The 19,686-nt window shown below is 42.0% G+C and overlaps 1 protein-coding gene across 3 annotated transcripts; it reads right to left on the reverse strand.

Annotated features, from left to right (window-relative positions):
• Positions 1-3,914: 3,914 nt before the first annotated feature.
• On the reverse strand, positions 3,915-19,484 carry tlk2 (tousled-like kinase 2). 3 transcript variants are annotated; one of them, XM_050069049.1, is made up of 21 exons: positions 18,793-19,483; positions 17,606-17,688; positions 16,018-16,095; positions 15,855-15,924; positions 15,725-15,768; positions 14,335-14,433; positions 13,780-13,881; positions 13,467-13,559; positions 13,151-13,261; positions 12,848-12,984; positions 10,390-10,542; positions 10,233-10,299; positions 10,008-10,105; positions 9,820-9,901; positions 9,163-9,254; positions 8,941-9,030; positions 8,645-8,814; positions 8,004-8,142; positions 5,792-5,903; positions 5,404-5,511; positions 3,915-5,181 (listed from the first exon to the last, which is right to left on the reverse strand). In XM_050069049.1, exons 2-21 carry the CDS (start codon positions 17,684-17,686, stop codon positions 5,008-5,010), a joined length of 2,100 nt encoding a protein of 699 aa, XP_049925006.1. In that variant the 5' UTR covers positions 17,687-17,688; positions 18,793-19,483; the 3' UTR covers positions 3,915-5,007. The 3 variants fall into 3 exon arrangements, with proteins under 3 accessions (XP_049925006.1, XP_049925005.1, XP_049925007.1); XM_050069048.1 differs by having other exon boundaries at positions 10,233-10,542; positions 18,793-19,484; XM_050069050.1 differs by lacking the exon at positions 14,335-14,433 and having other exon boundaries at positions 10,233-10,542; positions 18,793-19,484.
• Positions 19,485-19,686: the final 202 nt, after the last annotated feature.

The following is a 19,686-nucleotide window of genomic DNA, read 5'->3' on the forward strand; positions in this document are numbered from 1 at the left end:
GAGACTGGAATGAATGGAGCAGCGTCAACAACGTGTGAGTGTGTGAGTGTGTGTGTGTGTGTGTTTGTGTGTGTGTTTCCCAACATGAGGTCCGGGGACCTCCAGGTGTCTAAAGGACCCCCAATAGCAATCAAGTAGGCTATATGGAGGACTGCAGTAAAAAAAAAAATAAGAAAAAAAAAGTAAAATAAAATAATAAAATAAAATAAAATAAACTTGATCTCTTAAAAGTATTCATAAATCTGAGAAATCAGAATTTAAATATAAGCTATTCATTAATTATAGCTGTCAGGTAAAAAGTAAAATAATAATAATATAAAAGATTAAAAAAAAAATAAAAAATCAGATTTTTCCCCTCCAAAATATTTAAATTTATTTGACAACTTGCTATATCCCCTATTTTACATCATTATTATTTATTTAATTTCTTTTTCTGCTTTTATTTTCAGAGTTTTGCCTCTTTTGCATCAACACCAACTCTAGGATTTACCCTAACAGGTGCTGGTGGGGAAAGATAATTGGGTTGCTGGTTCAGTCCAATTACCAACCCAAAGCATAGGTAATTGACAACCTGGGGCTAAGACTCAACACTACACTATCTCTCTCTAGAGACACATACAACACCTTTAAAGGTGCAGTATGTAGCATTTAGTGGCATCTAGTGGTGAGGTTGCAGATTACAACCAACTGAATACCACTTACCCCTCCCTTTCCAAGCAAGTAGAGAACCCACGGTGGCCTTTAGGTAACATACAAACGTGAAAGGCCCTCTCTAGAGCCCATGTTTGGTTTGCCCATTCTGGGCTGCTGTAGAAACATGGTGGTGTAACATGGCGAACTCCAAGGAAGAGGACCTGCTCATTCTATGGTAACACAAACACAATGATTCTTTCAGGTGGTTATACACAAATGAAAACATAGAAATTAAATTCCATTTCTGCCAATAGATCCCTGTTATGCTAGCGTTATTGGTAAATTAATGAATGCCTTGTAGATGTGGGTATAGTTTAGGCCGGTGGTAGGAGGCAGGGTCAGCACTGACGTCACACTTGGGGATTGGTGGTATTGGCTCATTAGTCACTATTAGCCACACCTGGAGAGAGAGCTAGGGAGGCCTTTGAGCTGAATGGGCACGCCACAAGGGAGACGCGGGAGGCAAGACATTCTGAAGACAAAAGAGACTGAGGAAACGTTTGACATGCCACCACGAACCATCCATGTAAATACACATGCACTCTGAACAACCACGAAGACGAGCAAGCTGGCCGACCTGTCCGATGGAATGGCACCCGAGGGGTGTCCTGTGGTGTCCCGATCTGAGCGAGCTGGTTACAAATAGCAAGAGCGTTGCCCTGGTGGTGAGCTATGTGGAACATCACCCCTCTGGCAGGCAAGGAACTAGAGCTCTGCCAACTCAAAGTTGGCCTTGTCTCTTAGCGTATACTTGGTCTGGAAAGGGCTGGACCTTCTGCTTTTCTGGTGTTGCCCAGGGTGAGAGGCGCGGGAGGCATGGAGGAGATTCGCCCTGAGATGCTGAAGGCTCTGGACATTGCTGGACAGTCCCCCTTCTTAAGAGAGGGTACCCAGAGGGTGTGCTCCCTGGGAAAGCTTATGACGGGGTGCTGGAAGGGAGGTATTGACTGAATGTCAGACCTCAGATTTAGAAGGAGCAACAGTGGTTTAGCACTTTCCCCTCCCAGGATTACTAGAGGGGACTCAGAAGTTTGCTCATCTATGGTTTTTAAAGAATACCTCACCCCTCAAATTATCATTTTTGTAGCAATTACTCGCCCCGTTTTCAGTTGAATTTGTAAATTTGCATGCCTCTGTGGTGAATGAAGAATCCAAAAAACGTAGTCATGGCAGATCGCATTATACAACAGCAAAACTGTATTAAAACATTAGAAACTCTCACACAACTCTTGCAGGATAATCCAAGTCTCATTTATCCAGTCGCATGCCAAGCAAACGTTATCATTTAAAACACTAATGCATACCCTGCCCAGGTGTGCTACTTATCCGCGTGGAAGTGTTTTAAATAGGTTTTAAGCTGTGGTCGTGTGTAGGGCAGGGTATCAGATATATTTAGTGTCGAAACTTCTCCAGTCAAACCACACCTGCAGTTGATCCTTTTTGTACGAAGATCTAGAAAAAGACTGTTTGTATGGTTTTGTTGCAGCCAATCACTGCAAGTGTTCTCGATTTAATGCAACGTGTGACTGGCCACTACACCAACAGCTACAATTCATACAGTCTGTGGTGTGGTGAAGTCAAGTGTGGTGCATTTGATGGAGTAGGCAGTTCAGCTCAGATGCCATAAAATGATTGGTGGTGGCCTTTCTCGCAACTGTATGCTTCCATTCACATAATGGATACTGAATGAAGTAGTCTGTTGGTATCTGTATCACTTTAAGGGTCCTGGTATCACAAGTTTTTAAACGACACCCTGCCCTCGTCATGAGCTTTGGGTAGTGACTGTAAGAATGAGACTGCGAGCAGCTGAAAAGAGTTTCCTCAGTAGGGTAGCTTGGCTCTTCATTTGAGATAGGGTTAGGAGCTTAGACGTCCTGAGGGAACTTCGAGGAGACCTGCTAGCCTTCTTCGTCAAAAGGAGCCAGTCGGGGTGGTTTGGGCATCTGATCAGGATGCCCTTTTGGGTGCCTTCCTTTGGAGGTTTTCCAGGCATGTACAACTGGTAGAAGACACTGGGGTAGACCAAGAACACGCTGGAAAGATTACACATCTCACCTGACTTGGAAACGTTTCAGGATCCCCCAGGATGAGCTAGAAAAGGTTGCAGGGGAGATTGACATTTGGAATACTTGGCTTAGCTTGCTGCACAGCGATCCAACACCAAATAAACAGTAGGAAATGGAAGGAAGTACGGACTGATATAAAAGCTGATGTGTTCCACTTCATAATCATGTACAGCAGGGATGCTTAACTTGCTTTGCCCTAAGGCCACTTATGCAAAATGACAGGAGGCCAAGGACCAGTTATTAAACAGACATTAATAATTAATATAGAAATAATTAGCCTAGACCTCTGTCAGGGAGTCTCTGGGATCCTCCCCTGACACTTCTATTGGATAAACAAGCTCTACTTTGCTGCATTATCATGCACTCTGGCACCTTATTTACATTCAAAGTACAAAAACAATACAAGTGTGAATCAATTTATTTTCATCGTGAATTAGAAATTAGTCAGCAGGCCAACCAGTACCCTGTCATGGGCCAGATTTAGTACAGTACGTGTCAAAAGAGAGCTACTTGGCATCTATACAGAAAAGAGTGCAAAATCAATGTTTGAGGTCTGCTCCCAGAGTATGCGGGCAATTTATATTCAATTTGCGGCCTTTTATGGAGTTTCACATGCATGCTTTTTATGGGCTACATTGTTTAACATGCCGCCACAGAGACAGAGGACAAATGAGAACCCACTGAATATTGGCTTTTAAAATGTTCTATTAATTTTGTCCTTCACCTCCCGACAGAGGCTTGGTGACGCCGAACCAGCACTGAATCTATAAATGAGAGACAGCATTTGTCATGATGCTTTGCTGATGTGACTGCTGCACAGGTCAGAATGTCAGTTCTTTCTAAATCAGCACAGTCAATGTGGCACTGGTCTACGTTTACAGTCTGTTTTCTGGCAGTTAACGAGATGTTTGATCCAATTAATTGTCAGAGAATAACTTAATTCTGAATGTGAACAATGCAACCCATTACTACTGAGAAAAGTGGATACATATCTTCTCTAGAACATATCTTACATTTATAGTCTGTAGCCAATGTTCCTTAAGAAGTGAGGAACAAAACGTATGATTTGTGTCAGCTGTGTTGTTAATAGAGGGATATTCCTTCAAAGAAAGCAGTGATGGCAAACCCTTTCAGACAGAAGCCCAGAACAACAAACACATTTTAACCAATAGTATTTAATGGTTTATGCAACTCTCTGCTAAGGCCCAATCTCCCCCAACAGTACTATTAGGTAAACCAGTCCCTTGCATTTTATTGGCCAAAAATAAATTCAAACATACCTAAATAAATATGTGTTTATGGTAGGGGGTCAATCAAAAACAATAACAGTTCTAATTAAAAGGCAACTTGAAAAACACAACAGTTTTCTCCACAAAACTGGTTAAATTGAAAAGTTTTTTAAAAAATGTAAAAGGGGTCATTTCCTCAACAGCTTCCACTCCATATCAAGTAACACGACTCTAAAACCATTCATTATAAAAACGGAGGCGGAACACTGCCACCAACTGGAAGTTATAAGCTTTGGTCACAGGAGTTTGACGAGGAGATGGGAGAGGGTAAGGGGGAATAGTAGCTTCTGTCCCTCCTCGTCACAAACTATCTGGGTCTGGAATTTAAGCAGGGCACAGGATCCCAGAACAGCGGGTTGGGTGACATAGTGCCATAGATATTTAGGGTTCAATACAATAACAGGCCAGACTGGTTCTCTCAGCTAGGTTCAGGGAGATGAGAACAAACAAAATGTTTGAGCTTGGGGAGTTCAGACTACCTCAGACCAGAATGGCTCATGCATGGGTGTATGTGTGAGTGCGTATGGATATGAGGCCTTCCGCAGTCCTCTCCGTCTGCCAAGCTGAAGCAGTTCTATACTTCTTTTATTTTCTCTTTTTTAAGCAGGAAAGAAAAATCCCAAACACTGAACCCCACTTTTCACCAACACAGTGCCAAACCTCGCCCCTTACTGCGTGAGTCGTCCAGGGCTTTGACCCCCAGAACAATGCCACCCTTTTGAGAAAGGAGGACAGGTAGGCTGGGGTGGGTGGACATGAAAGATATTAAGGGTGACGTGAGTCTCCGTTTCCAACCCGTCTATGCCTTCTCACCCACCCCTTGCCGTCGTCTGACCTGTTTCTCTTGGGCTCTTCATGGCAAGGTGGGATGCTTTTGGGAGGGGGGACACAGTGTAGCGTCTCCCCCGCCCCACCCCACTCTTTCAAATGGTTCAGTCAGTCAGTTAAGGGGCATGGGCTCAGTTTGAGGCGCTGCTGTTGGAGGAGCTGGATGTGGAAGCCACGGCCATGCCCGAGGTGCCCGAGGAGGCCACCGACTTGCGGATGTGGGGCATGAGGAAGGGGTCACTGGCCAGCTGGTGCACATCGATGCGGTCCTCCTTACGGTAGACTAGACAGCGCCTTATAAAGGCCTGGGGAGAGACAGAGTGAGATTGGAATGACTGAGAAAATAAAAATGTTCAGCGCAGATATCAATGTTTTGGTATAAAGATAAGATTCCTAAATATATGCATCCAAAAAAATCCCTTCTGAAACTACGTATATGAACACGTGTAGTTACAGCACAAAGAGAAAATACAAGGGAGGAAATGAAGAGGCATAGATGGGATGCAAAAGCAGCGAGGTGCCAATACCTTAGCTTCAGGTGTGACTACTGGTTTAGGGGGGAACTGCACATCTGTTGCCTTCAGTATGGTGTTCTCCTGCAGGATGTCCTGCTGGGACTGGTTGTGGCCGAAGGGCTAAAGAACAAAGAGAAGGAGAAGATGTGTTATTGAAACAAATGAAACATGAACTAAATAAATAAAGTGAATAGGTACAATTAAAGTGTGTGTGTGTGTGTGTGTGTGTGTGTGTGTGTGTGTGTGTGTGTGTTCAATACACTGTCCATAATAAAATGTTACTTCGTCTTCCTCTAAGTCTACTTTTACATAAAAATGATCCTCACAGCATTTTATTTACTTTATAACTGACTCAGTAGCTTCAATGTTTTGCTGCAACATATTTGTATGTGTCCCCTACCTTGCGGCCATACAAACACTGGTAGAAAATGACGCCAACGGACCACACATCCACCTTGTTGGAGATTTTGGGTGGTTCCTTTCCAACCACAAAGCACTCTGGGGGCAGGTACCTAAAAGAGAAAGATTGTAATAACATGAATCAGTTTAAACAGATAAGATATAATGACACAAGACTAGAGTAAGAATGTTTTCCCCAACATGATCTGAGATCTCTGTCCCCACATATGAAGTAGTCACATTGCCGACAGCAAACAACAAATGCTGTGCACTAGGAAATCGTCAACAAGAACCACGGTCTGTCAGTTTGTTTGTGACTTGGACGAGTATTTTGTACACTTACATACCTATTCATATCTCAATGATACAACAAATATTGATTAAAGGCACTGCCCCACAAGATGTTTGTGCTGTGTGTTACTACAGTATTTTAGCAACAACAGCACTTTGCTGTTCGCAGGTTGAGTACAGTTGGTATTGTTTTTCCCCTTCATAATCCCAAACTTCACATTGGCATCACGATAGTGGAAAAAAACCCTTAATTTAATAAAAATTTATCGCACTGTACATATAGTGAAACTCTCTGAAGCCCATTTCCCACTGGACAAAAAACACCATCACCCACTAGTGTTGTCACGATACCAAAATCTTTGTTTCGGTACCAATACCAATATGAATTTAGATACTTTTCGATACACTTCTTGGATACAAACCTTTAGAACAATAAATAGTAGGGGTGTAACGGTACCAAAAAAATCATGGTTCGGTCAATACCTCAGTACCGACGTCATGGTTTGGTAACTCAAATGTTCCACCAAGTTTGTGTTGTCTCGTGTTGTCTCCCTTTGCGAGGCAGACTTTCTCTTGTCTTTTTTCACGTGCGCCAGCTGCGGATGTTGATACAGGTGTTGTCATACACACCACTTGTGCAATCTGTGCTCCAATAGGAACAAGAAAGGCGTTTGTGTGCATAAATGAGTAAAATAAATTAACTAAATTAATGAATTGAATCAATTTCAAAGTACCGGTATTTTCCAAATGCAGTATAGTACCGTTTGGAATACTCTAGTACCGCGGTACTATTATAGTACCGGTATACCGTGCAACACTATCACCCACTAACATCTGGCTTTTGTATTTAATGAGAAAGGTTACAATCAGCATTCACTCCTGGGACAAATGACTCTGCAGCAGCAGTGGGTATTGATTGGCTCCAGCTCCGATCGGCTGGTGCACTGGCAATGGGAAAGGAGTCTACTGCCTATTTTTAACAAATATTACCACATTAAAAGAATACACATACACGTGCAGATTTTGGTGGAAAAGGAGTCTAACACTGAACCTATTTAGAAAATGCTGAGATATGCAGTGTAATGTGATTATGACCACTATTTATTTTTGGTTTAATATCTGTTAATAAGTCAAGTCTGCAACTTGCATGTTCTTTGCATTAATTTGTGAAATGACACACACTATTCTTTGCCATTAATTTATCATCTCTTCTATTATTGTTGCCATGAATTCCCTAATGTGCGAGCCATGACACTGTTTAGCCTGGAGTGCAGCTTCTGGCAAACTACTCAATCCAGGGTGCTGTCAGACATGGTAACCATATACTAGGACACTGCTCTATGTGCCATGAGAAAAGTCACTGCTGCAGTGTTTACAAAGGGATTTCAGGGATGTAATGTTTGTCAGTGTGAAGCAAGGTTGGAAGAGTTCAATTAAGAGGTGGTCATTCAATACAATTCGTAGAATTATTTTGCCTTAGCTTTGCAGTTCTGTTCTCAGGATGGATTTAGTCACACCTCTTTGTTGCTTCCAACTGTGTTTATTGCTCTAGCACATAAGTGTCATATGTCTATGTAAGATGCTTTCATTTATGCTTCATCAATACTTTATCAGTGTTTCAGCTTCCAACTCTGATTCTGCATCTAGAAACACTGATACTACAAACTTTAGATTCTGCCATTTTGTTTTTCCTTCTATAGCATAAAATGCCTCCATGCAGTAAAATAATGTTTTTGGTTTTTTTTTAACTGCAATGTGTTGTGGGAAAGCGCAGACATAGAGAAATATTTCAGACCTGTCTACTGAACATAAATTTGACCCTTGAGGACAAACGCTCAGCAGAAAAAATATCAGGCCAATTTATTATATCACAGGTGGTGGTAGCCCTGCAGCAGAGTGGCATCTTCCAGTGTAAATCTCACCAGTATGTCCCCGCTCCCTGTGACGTCAGCTCCATCCCGTCCACTGAGTTGTAGCTGTCGTCGTCCATGATCTTCGATAGGCCAAAGTCTGTGATCTTGATCTCCCCGCAGGCAGTGCCATTCACCAGGAGGATGTTACCTGAGCAGGGCGAGGAGAGGATGTACAGATATGAAATACAATCTCCGCATAGTTCAAGTTTATATTCACATTTTGAGTCTGAAATGACAATTATACTTGGGATGGTTGAGTTCTGCTGAATGCACAATGATTCCAATTATTAAAAAATCAAACATTATTAAATTAATTTGAATAGAATAATGGGCAGCAACTGGATTGGATGCCAAACCATCTATCAAGACAATCTGTTATTGTAATTAGCCCTACAATTGTATTGTGTGTCCACCCATTAAGCCATTTGTAAATAACCAATGTTGGGCACCGTGTGAACCAATTAAATTTCCTCTCTCATCACTACAATAGCTGCAGTGGTTCAAGTGGTTAACTTAACCAACAGTTATGCTAATAATTCAATTTAACTGACAGTCACACTGATAATTTAATCCGAAGCAGAAGTGTGCCAAGAAAATTTGAGTCATGCAAGCTCTTTGAGTGTAAGAGCCAGTGTGGTGCAGAGACCCACCAGGTTTGAGGTCGTAGTGGATAATGGGCGGTCTGATCTCATTGAGGTACTTCAGAGCGTTAACAATCTGCATGATGATGGAGCGGCCCTCCTTCTCCGACATAAGCTTGTGCTGCTTCAGGTAGAAGTCCAAGTCATTGCCCTCGCAGTACTCCAGGACTGTGCAGAACCTGCTCCACAACGAGGGAGGATTTGGTACATCAAATCGAAATTAAGGCTCTAAATTAACACAATCTGCGTGAAAGGTGAGTATATATTTCGGAAGGGAAGCATTTGTTTAAAAGGAAATGACTTACGAGTCAGTGTCAAGCGAAAAGTAGTCGTAGAGTTTAACTATTCGTGGGTGATCCAGCTCTTTATGGATTCTATATTCTCTGCACGCGTGTCTGAAACAAAGAACATTTCCAACATTTATTTCAAATGTGGATGATACACACAGTGAATGTAAAGGGTTAATACTCATTCATAGCCATTGTAGATGTACTACAGTGTTGCTTTGGAAATTGCACAGCACTCACTTGTGATAATTTTCCTTCTTCTCATCCCTCCAGTTCTTGTTTAACTGGTGGATTTTGACCGCAACATACCTTTGCTCTGTTAAGTCAAATGCCTGGAAAATAAATGTCTCTTATTAGTGAGGAGCTGCATTTGGCATGACTTCGTTTTAGCTGCAGCGAGGCTCTTGCTTCACATTAAATGGCTGGGTTCATTCATCATTTTTACAGCGATGACAGCAGGTTCTTGGAACAACTCACACTCTGGCACAATCATTTACATAGAAATGTTGATGATGTCAACTTAGTGTAATGTAATGAAACACACATCCTCAAATATTTTCCAAAGTATGCACAGCACAGCCGCTCCGCTCGCTTTCAAGAACACGAGCAAGTTAGTTTTCACCAGTGTAACACCACAATCTCTGACCTCAAAAATGACCACAGACTTGAATCAACTCACAGCATCACTCTTTTTTAAGCAACAGAAAACTGGTAGTTAGTGCAAGGCTACCGGATAAGATTGCACCAAATTCTGCCTGTGCTTATGACCTAATTTTTTTAGTTTGTAAAACAACTGTAATAATGAGTGGCAATGCTACCTTTTCAGTGTCTATTAGTTTGACATTATTATAAATTAAAAAATAGAAACTGGAATGCCTTAATGACAAAGTCTCTCACCTTATAAACTTCACTGAAACCTCCCCGTCCAAGTAAATGGAGTAGCAGGTATCGGTCATTTAGCGTGGGGTGATCTTTGAATCTGGACAGGGTGAGAAACAACTCAATTAAACAATTAAAATTAAACAGAGGACAGGGACACATCAGTACAGAGAACTACCAAAGGGCCATATAAGAAGAAATCGTACTGAGAATTATCCTCGTTGTGGATCCTTTTCAGCTCGCGAATGTGCAGGTTCCGCACTCGCTCCAACCTCTCCAGCTCTGCCTGGATCTCTGCCTCCTCCTGCAAAGAACAACAAACTAATATCAAAACCTGTGCAGTTAACAAAACAACTCAAGAAAAAAAACGACCACAATAAAAAATGATATCACCTAAAATAAAAAAAAAAAGCATACCAACAAACCATTACCTTCTTAAGATGGCCTAGTCGTAGCTTAAAGATTTCCTCTTGCTCGTGGTACTCTGCCTGTGATAACCTGTGAGGACGCAGAACAAACCTCAGTACAACTTCCGATATGCCAGCAGGGGCAAAACAGCTGGATAAATGACAAACAAAAGCATCGTACGTTTCACTTTCTGTTCCGTTGGTTTTGCTTTTGCGTTTGTTTTGCTCCAGGCTTGGAGGCGGGGTCTGGGCCATGGAGGGCGGTTTGCGTTTCGCCAACAGCTTCCTCTGTCTTTCGATTTCTTCGCGCTGGGAATTGATCCTTTCTTGTTGCCTGAAAACAGATGACACATTGCAATGACGTAAAGACCTAATGCATTTATCAGTTTGTGTATGATCTGATGTAAACACTTTGGCTACCTGGCTGTGATTCTGCCTTTACCTCTTCAATGGAGGATGTGCTTATGATAAATGATGGTCGAACACAGGGTTTAACACTTTGCATTCACACATGTAAGAATCATCTTATGTAAAATTCAAAAGTTTCTGCATACAATGACACAGTATGTTTGTCTCATAGCCCTTTTCCATACACATGTACTGGCTTGGCTTGACTCAGTTTGACTTGGCGTGTCAGCCCAGCATGGCAGGGATTTGCATCTTGATACAACAGGGCTACCTGCTCGAGGGAGTATCTTTAAGGTGAGACACTACAGGTGAATAGGGTAATATATGATAATAGATATCATCATGAAACTTACTCAGTTGATTACTTACAATAGTATGAAAAAAAATGTATTACAAGTTTTTAAAAATGTTATGTTTAATTATGCAAATTGGCATTATCTCATTGAATATGCACTAATTTGCACATGTTTTAGGAAGATAAATATGAACATCTGATAAAGCCAGGTGCAAAATTCTTTTTTCATTTTGTTTACATATAAGATGAAAAATGTTACAGAGGGATTTGAGGATATCTGCTTTTATTACCTAGAAAATCAAAATATACTGTCCATAGCCTTTTCGCCATATTTTTGGGAATTAAATGTCACATATATCAGGCTAGGAATGCTTTATTAACAAATCCCTCTGTAAATATCTTCAGAATATAGCTAGGTGTATAACTGGAAAGTTTGGTGTACATAGGTGCTACAGATGCTGAGATGTTTGACTTGGAGTATGACAAAAAACTCATTTTGAGAAAACGGCATTCAAAGATTTACATAGGGAAATTTAATACATTTCTATTGGAAACAATTGCTCAAAAACAGAATAAATGTTCAGTCCCTTAGTAATAATAATATAGTATATTTCAAGCTCATGAAAATTGATCATGCAGGCATATAAGTCCTACAACTGTAGTAACCCAACTAATAAACATATTGGCCTACACTGCACAATAGGGCTGCAACTAACGATGATTTTCATTGTCGACTAATCTGTCGATTATTTCTTCGATTAGTCGACTAATCATTTTAGCGAAAAATGTGTTAAAATGTTGAAAAATGTCGGCCTGTCCCTCCCAAACCCCAAAATTATGTCCTATAATGTATTGTCCCTCCCAAACCCCAAAATTATGTCCTATAATGTATTGAACAGAGTCATGCAAGCTCTATTCTGTACTCACGCCAAAGGGTTTTAGTTAACCGTCAAGGGAGTGTGTGTAAAGCTGCCAATATTTTAGCGTAAGAAGCTGCAATAAGAGTATTTTGGGGTACTTTTATAGTACTTTTCTATGACAAATGACTCAAACCGATTAGTCGACTACTGAAATAGTCACTGATTATTCTAATAGTCGATAAGACATCGATGAGTCGACTAATTGTTGCAGCCCTACTGCACAATGCTAACTTTTTGGTAAATTCAAGAGAAACTTACTGCCGCAAGTAGACAAAATGTAATAAAATAAACATCTAAATGTATAATTTGATTGTTTTCTTTATAGCAGTTTGAAAGAATACATATTCAAGGAGTAAACTAGCCCAAAATCGCAAAATTGACAACCGCATGAAAAATCGATGTTTTTGCCTGCCATGTCTCGCCTTAACTGATCATGCACTTATCGTGAGTTGATGACGTTTAAAAGCAACGCTGTCTTTAGCGCTGTCTACTACTACACTGTGAGACAGTGATTGGTAGCCAGCTACTTATCAACGTGGATTTCCAGGCTGTTATTCCAATTTTGCTTGGCATCTACCACTTTTTACTTGAAAAACAGAGACTGAGACCACTGAATGTTGTCCCTGAATGATGATGAAGCCCACCTAACATCTCCCCCCATCAACTCAGCACAACTTGGTGCATTTCAGCTAGTCATGGATATGCAAATCAATGTGGCATAGTTTGACTCTGCGCCGCCATAAGTGCCAATGGAAAATCCCCATTATATTTATGTAAGACTTTACATTTATAACATTGCTGCCAAGATCTGAGGGTTTATTGTTTAGGTCACAAAAATTGGTTTTCACTTACATTGATATTTGCACAATAGAAAACTGACTTGGGTCATTAATTTCATAATAATATCACATGTAGAGGAGTGTGTTGTTATTTTTGGTTAGTGTGATTTTGCCTGTTAAACTAGCTGTTACCTAAATATGATAACATAAAGAAAGTGTTAAAGGAGAAACCCTCACTTGATAAGGTTTTGGAAAGCATATCCATCCGTCCACTGCTCAGTGAAAGATGCTCCATGCCTCACTGTCGTGAAGTGACCCAGTCGAAGCCTGTCTTGCATGCTTTTGTCCCGGCACGCCATCTTCTCCTGTTTGGACTGGAGGGGAGGACAGACAAATACAGGCATCAAACCAGTGCAGCTGATTCCACATGGCTTATATAAGGGCTTCTAAAACTAGCTAATGACACAAAACCCACAATGACCCACTCGCTTTGGAAACTAATAGCTTGAAATAAGTCACGGTGCTATTAGACAAACATACTTTTTCAATCAGCAGTTTCTTGGACATGGTCACACACTTATTTAAGCGCTCCTTGTATCGTTCCAGCATCCTCTGCTGCTCATCAATCTGTCTCCTCAAATCACAGTTTGCCTGGAGAAGAACATACAAACAAGTGGAAAAAAGGTCAGGTAAAAGACTTAACAAAATGTCCACTTATTTATTCATGTGCAGACAGAAGGAATGTGTAAACTCTAACATGCTTCCAGTGAAAAACCAAGACAGACAACATGATATTCTCAAAACCATCAAAAATGGCAGGCAGAGTAGCGGGGATGAAATGTAATGAGATTAGTACCCGCAGCAAATCGTCTATTCGGCCCTCCTTCTTCTCCAGGTCAGAGTTCTTGTTGTTCTCCATTGCTGTTAGTTTCTCTATGGTAAGGTCAGACTACAGGGTACAGTGAGCACAAAAACAGTGTTTATGTTAATGGTGGATCATTCTCTATCAGTGAAAAATGTAGTAGTAAAATCTAACAAATACTTGCAGTTGCTTATTGGTTTCAAGTTGCCCATTTATTGGTTTATATACCAATTATAAAACAACTACCTTTTGAATTATAATATAATCTTATTGAATTATAATAAGAGATTAGATAAATGTCAAGTACCTGTGTGGCTTTGTGGAGCATGTGAAGAGAAGCAGGCTTCAGTGAACACGACGAGTGCTCTGTGTTCACCGAGCTTATGGAGGAGGGGCTTCCCTGCTGCACCTGGAAGGCAGAAACATTCACCCAGTAAAAACCCTGCGCAGACAGAGGGCGTCTTAATGTGTGAATTTCATCACATTAAAGAAATTATCGAGACCTGCAGCTGCCAGTCATGATAAAACATGAGACCAATCTGGCGAAAGAAATGTGCATTAAATTGATGGCCAGAAACTGAAGACACTCAAATGAACAATGAGACGTATGCAAGGCTGGGTTCAATTCTCAACAGACTAGCACTCAAGAAAGATTCATAACAAGGCTTTTTAGTTTTACTTGAAAAGATGCAAGATAAACACATTTCTGTACAGTGTTTACAGACCACTGATTCTTCCCACTTGTGAGTAAACTTGACCTTAGTGATGTTAATAACAAGCATGGAAGAGAGAATGCCAGGACAGAGTGTTAAGAGATTAAAATCAAAAAGCATGTGACAGGTCATAGAGCAAACATGCTCACCGTGACAGGGGGGTTGGAGAGGGAGTGTTGTGGGGAAGAGCGGACCACTGGTGGAATTCCCCTGGCAGGGCTGGTACCAGGACCGCTACCTCCCGCAAACTGACAGACACGCAAAGAGAGAAGAAAGAAGTTCAATGGCAAGACCAAGATGGGTTAAAAAAAAGAGGGGGGGTTAGAAATAGGGCTGAACGACAAGAGTGCAATTAGACTAAGTGAGCAATTTTTTAAAAAGTTCCTTGTCTTCCTCTATATTCTTCTTCATCTGCATTAAAACTATTATAATTAAAAAATAAATATGAATCTTACTAATCTCCTGACGAATCACACAAACTGACTTTGACTCTTCCACTTGAAACTATTTGGATAACTGAAAGCCTTGATGTAAACATGTTGTTAACTTGTCCTGCTTCAGCTTCCAGATTGTGGCCAGGATGTTGACGCTCACATCGTGGCTAACCCTCTTCACTTTAGCAGCAGTTAGGAAGCAAGACATGGGAACTTTGCTTGGTCTTGATGAGCTGCAGCATTTACTCATGGACAAAACGGCACCTACACTGTACATTCACTACCACTTGACAACTATTACTACTATTAATTCGTTCTCTGCTCCGATTGCCAACACCTGTCTGCTCTCACCACGTCCACCATCTTCTTCTCTCTCGACAACACACTCCCTATGCACATGTTACACCTCTTCCTAATTGGACGCTAAAACAATCTGATGTTCACTCGCTCGTTTGCATAGTGTTTCGCAATGAAGATGTCCTAACCTGATCTGTGTGTCAGCACAGACTAAGTGACTTGTTGCTTGCTTGAATAAACACTAGCCCTGGCCTTTATGAAGGCTTGCGCACCTACAATCTGTCTTCAGAGCAGCTACGAGCCATTACTTAGGCTCACTCAGGGCTTGACAGGCTCCATGAATATTATTGTCACTTGTAGTATATCTGGACACTTATTAATGCTCCATCCACCTGACTTCGCTCACTCGCTGTAGGTTAGGAAGGGCTGTTACGCTACCCTTACAACAATGTAATATGTAAACGTGGATTGCACTTAAACCTGTTTTCACACAGTAGCACTGTGAGCATCAAAGCTTGCCTGTAGCATTTTACAAGTTGTTTTCTTCATCTTCTCTCATTCGCATATGTCACGTGGAGCGTAGCGCAGCATGTACACGTGAAGCTCGCGGGGTAAGGTGTTTCTGCCACTTTGCCTTATGAGAATTGCGTTCTATCACATCGCGATATCGTTTTGAATTTGATTAATTGTTCAGCCCTAATTAGAAAGTCAGTATGGAAAGTTAATACTGAAGCATTTATAGAGAACATGAGCTTTGCTGAATAGACACCCAGTACAACAAAAAACAAAAACATTTTCTGCCACTCACCTCAAAATAATCACTAATTTTATGCCCCCTTGCACCTGCTTTGCCTAGAAAAGAGAGAGGCAGGGAGTTTAGAGAGAAACCAAAAATTGGGATACATGATGAAAGGATCACAGCAGTGGAACAATCTTACCTTGGCTGCTGTCAAAATGGTCTGCTTTCCGTTTTCTCACTCTCTGGTCATTTGCTTTTTTCTCAGGAGTCTGTCAAAAGAAGCAAGTATGAATCAACCGCATGCACAATAACAGGAACATGGTTGGCCTTAACAATTCTGCTCATTTGTAACAGAGACTAACCTCTAGCTCTTTGTCACTGAGCGAGCCCACGCTGCATAGACTCTGATTGGATGACTCATTTTGGTTCTGACCCGAGCCCTGTTAAAATCAGGTAAAGATGAATAAAAAATAAAGCACAAGGAGATATTAAATACAGATATGCATAAAACATGCAAGAAATATATTCCACTTAGTCTAACTTACAAATGTGTGCACAAGTACTTGCTATGTATGCATGCACTTGTGAGAGAGAGTGCACGCAAAAGTTAGAAAACAAAGAGTAAAATGGGTGAGAAACTGAGAGAGGGGATGCGGAGGTCTGGCTAAATACCGTCACCATTAACTTCCCACTGAATCTCGACCTGCATCAGTCCTAATGCTGGTTCCCTAGGTGATGCCTGTCAGTCAAATGAATCACATCAAAATTCAGCAGACACTGTCCAATCAGGGAGAGATACTTAGTCATTCAGAGCACACTGGAGCTCTCTCGCTGAACCCTCCTAAAATGGCTGAACATTAGGCATGCTGCTGGGGATGTATTCCTCCCTCTGTCTGTCACCTTTAGATAATGTCATCCATTTTTCTCCTGTTCACCGTGGTCTTCACCGTTCTTTTCTTCTCCTCCCTCTGGAGAAAGCCAGTGAAAGATGCTTTGCTTGATTTAAGAATGACAGCTTGTTTTTACCCCTCCCAGACACCTCGGTTGTTTGATCAGATCTGTTCAAAGGGAAATGCACTAGCCGACAATTTTAGTGGGCCCTCTCTGTTCCATTACCAAAAGTTCTGCTGGCCCTTTGTCCTCAAAGGATAACAATTTCCCTTCCTTTATACCAACTCAGTGATAACAGAGAGAGCAGCAGTGCCACAGGGCTGTTCAAGGTCAAGAAAAAAACTCCATGCTCCTCTATGACATTGAAGAGCTTTTAGACCACCAACCCATATTCCTTCATAGCCATTTGTTGACACACTTCCCTCTCACTTCCCCCCTACACACATTGCATCTCTAGTCATACAGGGCGGCTGTGGCATGATGCCTTAGCGAGAGCCGCCATTTTCTCTGCGGCAGCAGCCATGCCATGCTCTGGGCTCAGCTCTGCCTATGGCTGGCACAGGGCCCACTCCTGGCGCTGACTCTCGCTCCCTAACTGTTCCAAGATCACCTTCCACAAAGACGGCTCCATCCATGTAGCGAGCAAGAGGGTGGAAGCTAAATGCTGCCTACACTCATCACACCTGGTCAAGAACTATTTCTGCATTCCTCTTCTGCCTTCACTCCTCCTCCCCCCTACCACCCTTGTCCTGTCTGTGGCCTTTTTGGCAGGCATCACCACTTGCATATGCAGCCTCTACATCATGAGCCAGGGAGAGATGCCATATCACACCAGCCAAAAAACACAGACACAGCTCAACCTTCTCCAGAGACAGACAAAGAAAAGGAGTGGGGCCAAGCTTGTCCAGGCCAAACAGCAGAATGATACTGAGACAGAGTGAGACAAAGAAAGGAAGAGGTTCACAAAAATGTGTAATCAAGAAAAATCTGTGATTATAAGCACTTTGACAGGAGGGTGTTCTTATGCTCCACCTCAGCGACATGTGCTGTAACACAAACCTTAGCCACGCCGACCCCAGTGAAGCGAGCCTCCAACAGCTCCTGCCGTCGGGGGTCCAGGCTATGCAGTTCTTCCATCATGGCTGCAGAGACAAGAGCACAGATTAAGGAAGGCATTGTGGGGTCTGGTATATTCAAGTGGGAGTGACGGATCACTGTTTCAAAAGGCATTGGTTGTGATGAGTCATGGCTGTTTTTAGCTATATGGATGTGGAAAATTCCTGTTCTGAGTCATCAATAAGCCTGACAATAATGTTTTCCACTATCATGTGTGTTCAGCAAGCACCAGCCATGCAACTCGAGCACCCAGTGAAATAATCACAGCACTGAAATGCACCAAAATACAGCCAATAAGAAATACCAAATATGCATCAAAGACTTGGGCCAGATGTGTAGAGTCATTGCCTGCAAAATTACAGCATCATGTGATAACACCCTGGCATTATGGGACTAAGTTACATGGCGCTGGAGTTCTGAAAGGTCACTAATGGAGGGACTGCCAAGTATACTCACAGCAATGGAAAAGGCCACTATAGACAATAAGTGCCCAGCTTGCTAGCCTGTGCAAAGGTTAACGTTTAAGTTATACGCCCAACTCTGACGGCTGTGTCAGTGTGTTATCTATAGCTTGCATACATTAAATGAATAGTGTAACCTACAGCATTCGTGTCCATTTTGGGATAAATTCGAGTCACTATTCTTGTATAACTTTATACGTGATTGAGTTTGCTGGCTCAGCTAACAATACAATTTGAAACATCATCAGTGAATGATAGCTAACATTGGATAAATGAGCTAACAAGCCTACAGACGTTGGCCATCATCACTCAGCTAGCATTGCAATCTAAGAGCTAACGGTTAAAGCTAGCTAGTAACATTAGATATGATTTTGTCAAATAACGTACCCAAGCAAGGCAAACTGTGATTTATCTCGGTCCAATAACAGTTGTAAGATTGCATAACTTTAATGGCTCACACAACTACTATCCACAACAATAAATTATTTTACAAACACACGTAAGATGGCTAGCGTTAGGTAGCAACATGCTAACGTTAACTCGTCTGTCAAAAAGAAGCATCTTCTCGGTTCTGTGTTGTCAGGTGCTGCTGCCACGACGCTTGGACACATTGTAAAATGAGCCCTGTCTAGATATTTTCTTTTTTCGACAACCTGACGAGATACTTACTGCAATTCAATATTTTTTCGGTCCTCTGGAGGGCCTGTTGTTAACCCTGAAACCGTCCCCGTTGTTTCCCCGGTGCTCGGCAGACCCTCCCAGGCTAGGCCGCATCCACAGCCGCGTCCCTCGCGTGCTGGCTGTTAACGATGAAGACACGGGAGTGTGCGGTGTAGCTCAAGGTAGACGACGGTGGATTCCCTCGGAGGCCTCGACAACTCCGGGTATCCCAAACCCGCGTTGCTGTGCTCCTTAGGCGGGGATCCCCATCATATCCCTCTCGCCGAGGACCATACCGTCCCTATGTCGGGTATCTTCCTCCACACAATGGCGACCCTCGAGATTCTGCGTTTTTCACCAGGTATAAATGATGTCTTTGAGCTCTTTAGGCGATAGTTACCCCTATCTTTTTCTCCCCCGGCGGTGAGATCAATTTCGGGTCCTGGCTTTCAGCTCGATCAAAACAAAGTTCGGCTCCAGTCGCCTTCCTCGCCGCAGGGAAGAAACCAATCTGTTTCGGAAGTTGTGTTGTTGCAGGCGTTTCAGCTGAATCCGGATCGATTCGGTTCGGTTCTCATGTTTTTACAATGTAAACAATAATCAGTAAAATCTCATATTTTCTCGTGAGATTGTTCAAGTATTTTCACCTTCGCTCAGTCCACGCCTGCCCCAAATCTCTTGTCTGGACCAATGGCAAATCCCTCTGTACACAATACAATTTAACAGCGCCCACCCAGGCAACCATCAAAATGATCACTTATCAGAAAGTTGCCATTCCCATGACGCTCACACCCACATGCTCAACTTATATAATAACCTTACATTGCAAATTTCATGTTTTTTAAGTCGCCATTCAAACATAAGATAGATGCATTAATAGAAATAAAGCAGTAGCCTTGTGCC

The sequence above is a fragment of the Epinephelus moara genome, chromosome 18 (genome assembly GCF_006386435.1).
Source record: "Epinephelus moara isolate mb chromosome 18, YSFRI_EMoa_1.0, whole genome shotgun sequence".
Taxonomy (NCBI): domain Eukaryota; kingdom Metazoa; phylum Chordata; class Actinopteri; order Perciformes; family Serranidae; genus Epinephelus; species Epinephelus moara.

What these genes read in the sequence shown, in the direction of transcription:
- tlk2 (XM_050069048.1), bottom strand. Translation starts at nt 17,686, where the DNA reads ATGATGGAAGAACTGCATAGCCTGGACCCCCGACGGCAGGAGCTGTTG. An exon ending in CCATTTTGACAGCAGCCAAG is followed by an intron (nt 15,769 to 15,854) that starts GTAAGATTGTTC and finishes TCTCTTTTCTAG; the next exon opens with GCAAAGCAGGTGCAAGGGGG. An exon ending in CCACTACGACCTCAAACCTG is followed by an intron (nt 8,143 to 8,644) that starts GTGGGTCTCTGC and finishes CGCCCTGCTCAG; the next exon opens with GTAACATCCTCCTGGTGAAT.